Source organism: Buceros rhinoceros, unplaced genomic scaffold (genome assembly GCF_000710305.1).
Source record: "Buceros rhinoceros silvestris isolate BGI_N320 unplaced genomic scaffold, ASM71030v1 scaffold13379, whole genome shotgun sequence".
Taxonomy (NCBI): domain Eukaryota; kingdom Metazoa; phylum Chordata; class Aves; order Bucerotiformes; family Bucerotidae; genus Buceros; species Buceros rhinoceros.
Genome location: NW_010429849.1, coordinates 56,375 through 57,489, shown reverse-complemented (window position 1 = coordinate 57,489; position 1,115 = coordinate 56,375). Strand labels below are relative to the sequence as shown.

The 1,115-nt window shown below is 56.8% G+C and overlaps 1 protein-coding gene across 1 annotated transcript in view; it reads left to right on the top strand.

Annotated features, from left to right (window-relative positions):
* ETS1 (v-ets avian erythroblastosis virus E26 oncogene homolog 1) overlaps positions 1-1,115 on the top strand; it is a gene marked incomplete at its 5' end in the record, with an annotated part of 24,718 nt that overhangs the window by 14,657 nt on the left and 8,946 nt on the right. Inside the window, one exon of the mRNA XM_010142818.1 lies at positions 566-826. Coding sequence (XP_010141120.1) covers positions 566-826 — 261 coding nt within the window. The remainder of the gene's footprint in view (positions 1-565; positions 827-1,115) is intronic.

The following is a 1,115-nucleotide window of genomic DNA, read 5'->3' as shown; positions in this document are numbered from 1 at the left end:
TGCTGTTTGGGGATGTGGGGTGGGGGGTGAGGGGGGTGTGTGGAAGCGGGTTGTAACATATGGCAATCAAAACTTGCTGTATAGTTTTGCAGGAGACACGGAAAGTAAAGGGGCTGAGTGTCCAGTGCCCTCAAATGTGCCTGAGCTGGCAGATATAATATGGGACTTTCTGGAGAACTGTATTTTTCAGCAGCAAGAGCAAGAGGTCTTGGCACCTGAACCGAGCCTCGAGTGTCTCCCTAAAGCAGATTATTTCCCTGCCATTGCCTTTTGGAAACAATTGCAGTTAGCCCCAGCTATCAGTCTTGGGTCAGGAGTCAGGACTTCAGGTTGTTCCCCTGACTCGACCTTGCTTTGCTACCTGAACTTCTCCGGGGCTCAGACAGCCCTGCTCTGAATTACAAAGATAATAAGAGTATCCCAGTTTCAGGACATACTTCCCAGTTCATTTGGAGACGAGGCATGGTGTGACAGCAACATTTGCCTGGTCACCTTCTCCTGGCCATGGCAAGCTGCAGCATCCCGTGCTGGCCAGGTCCATCTCACCTGCCTTCCTTCTCGCCAGGTAAGCTGGGCGGCCAGGACTCCTTCGAGAGCATAGAGAGCTACGACAGCTGCGACCGCCTGACGCAGTCCTGGAGCAGCCAGTCCTCCTTCCAGAGCCTGCAGCGCGTCCCCTCCTACGACAGCTTCGACTCGGAGGATTACCCCGCCGCCCTGCCCACCCACAAGCCCAAGGGCACCTTCAAGGACTATGTTCGAGATCGGGCCGATATGAACAAGGACAAGCCAGTCATCCCTGCCGCTGCCCTCGCTGGCTACACAGGTAGGGCCAGAAAACCGCCCCTCTGTGGGGGTCTTGGGTAGAGGCTCTCTGTCAGTGAGGGCAGATCGACTCGGAGGATTACCCCGCCGCCCTGCCCACCCACAAGCCCAAGGGCACCTTCAAGGACTATGTTCGAGATCGGGCCGATATGAACAAGGACAAGCCAGTCATCCCTGCCGCTGCCCTCGCTGGCTACACAGGTAGGGCCAGAAAACCGCCCCTCTGTGGGGGTCTTGGGTAGAGGCTCTCTGTCAGTGAGGGCAGAACTTCCAGGGATGGCCAGCCTCAG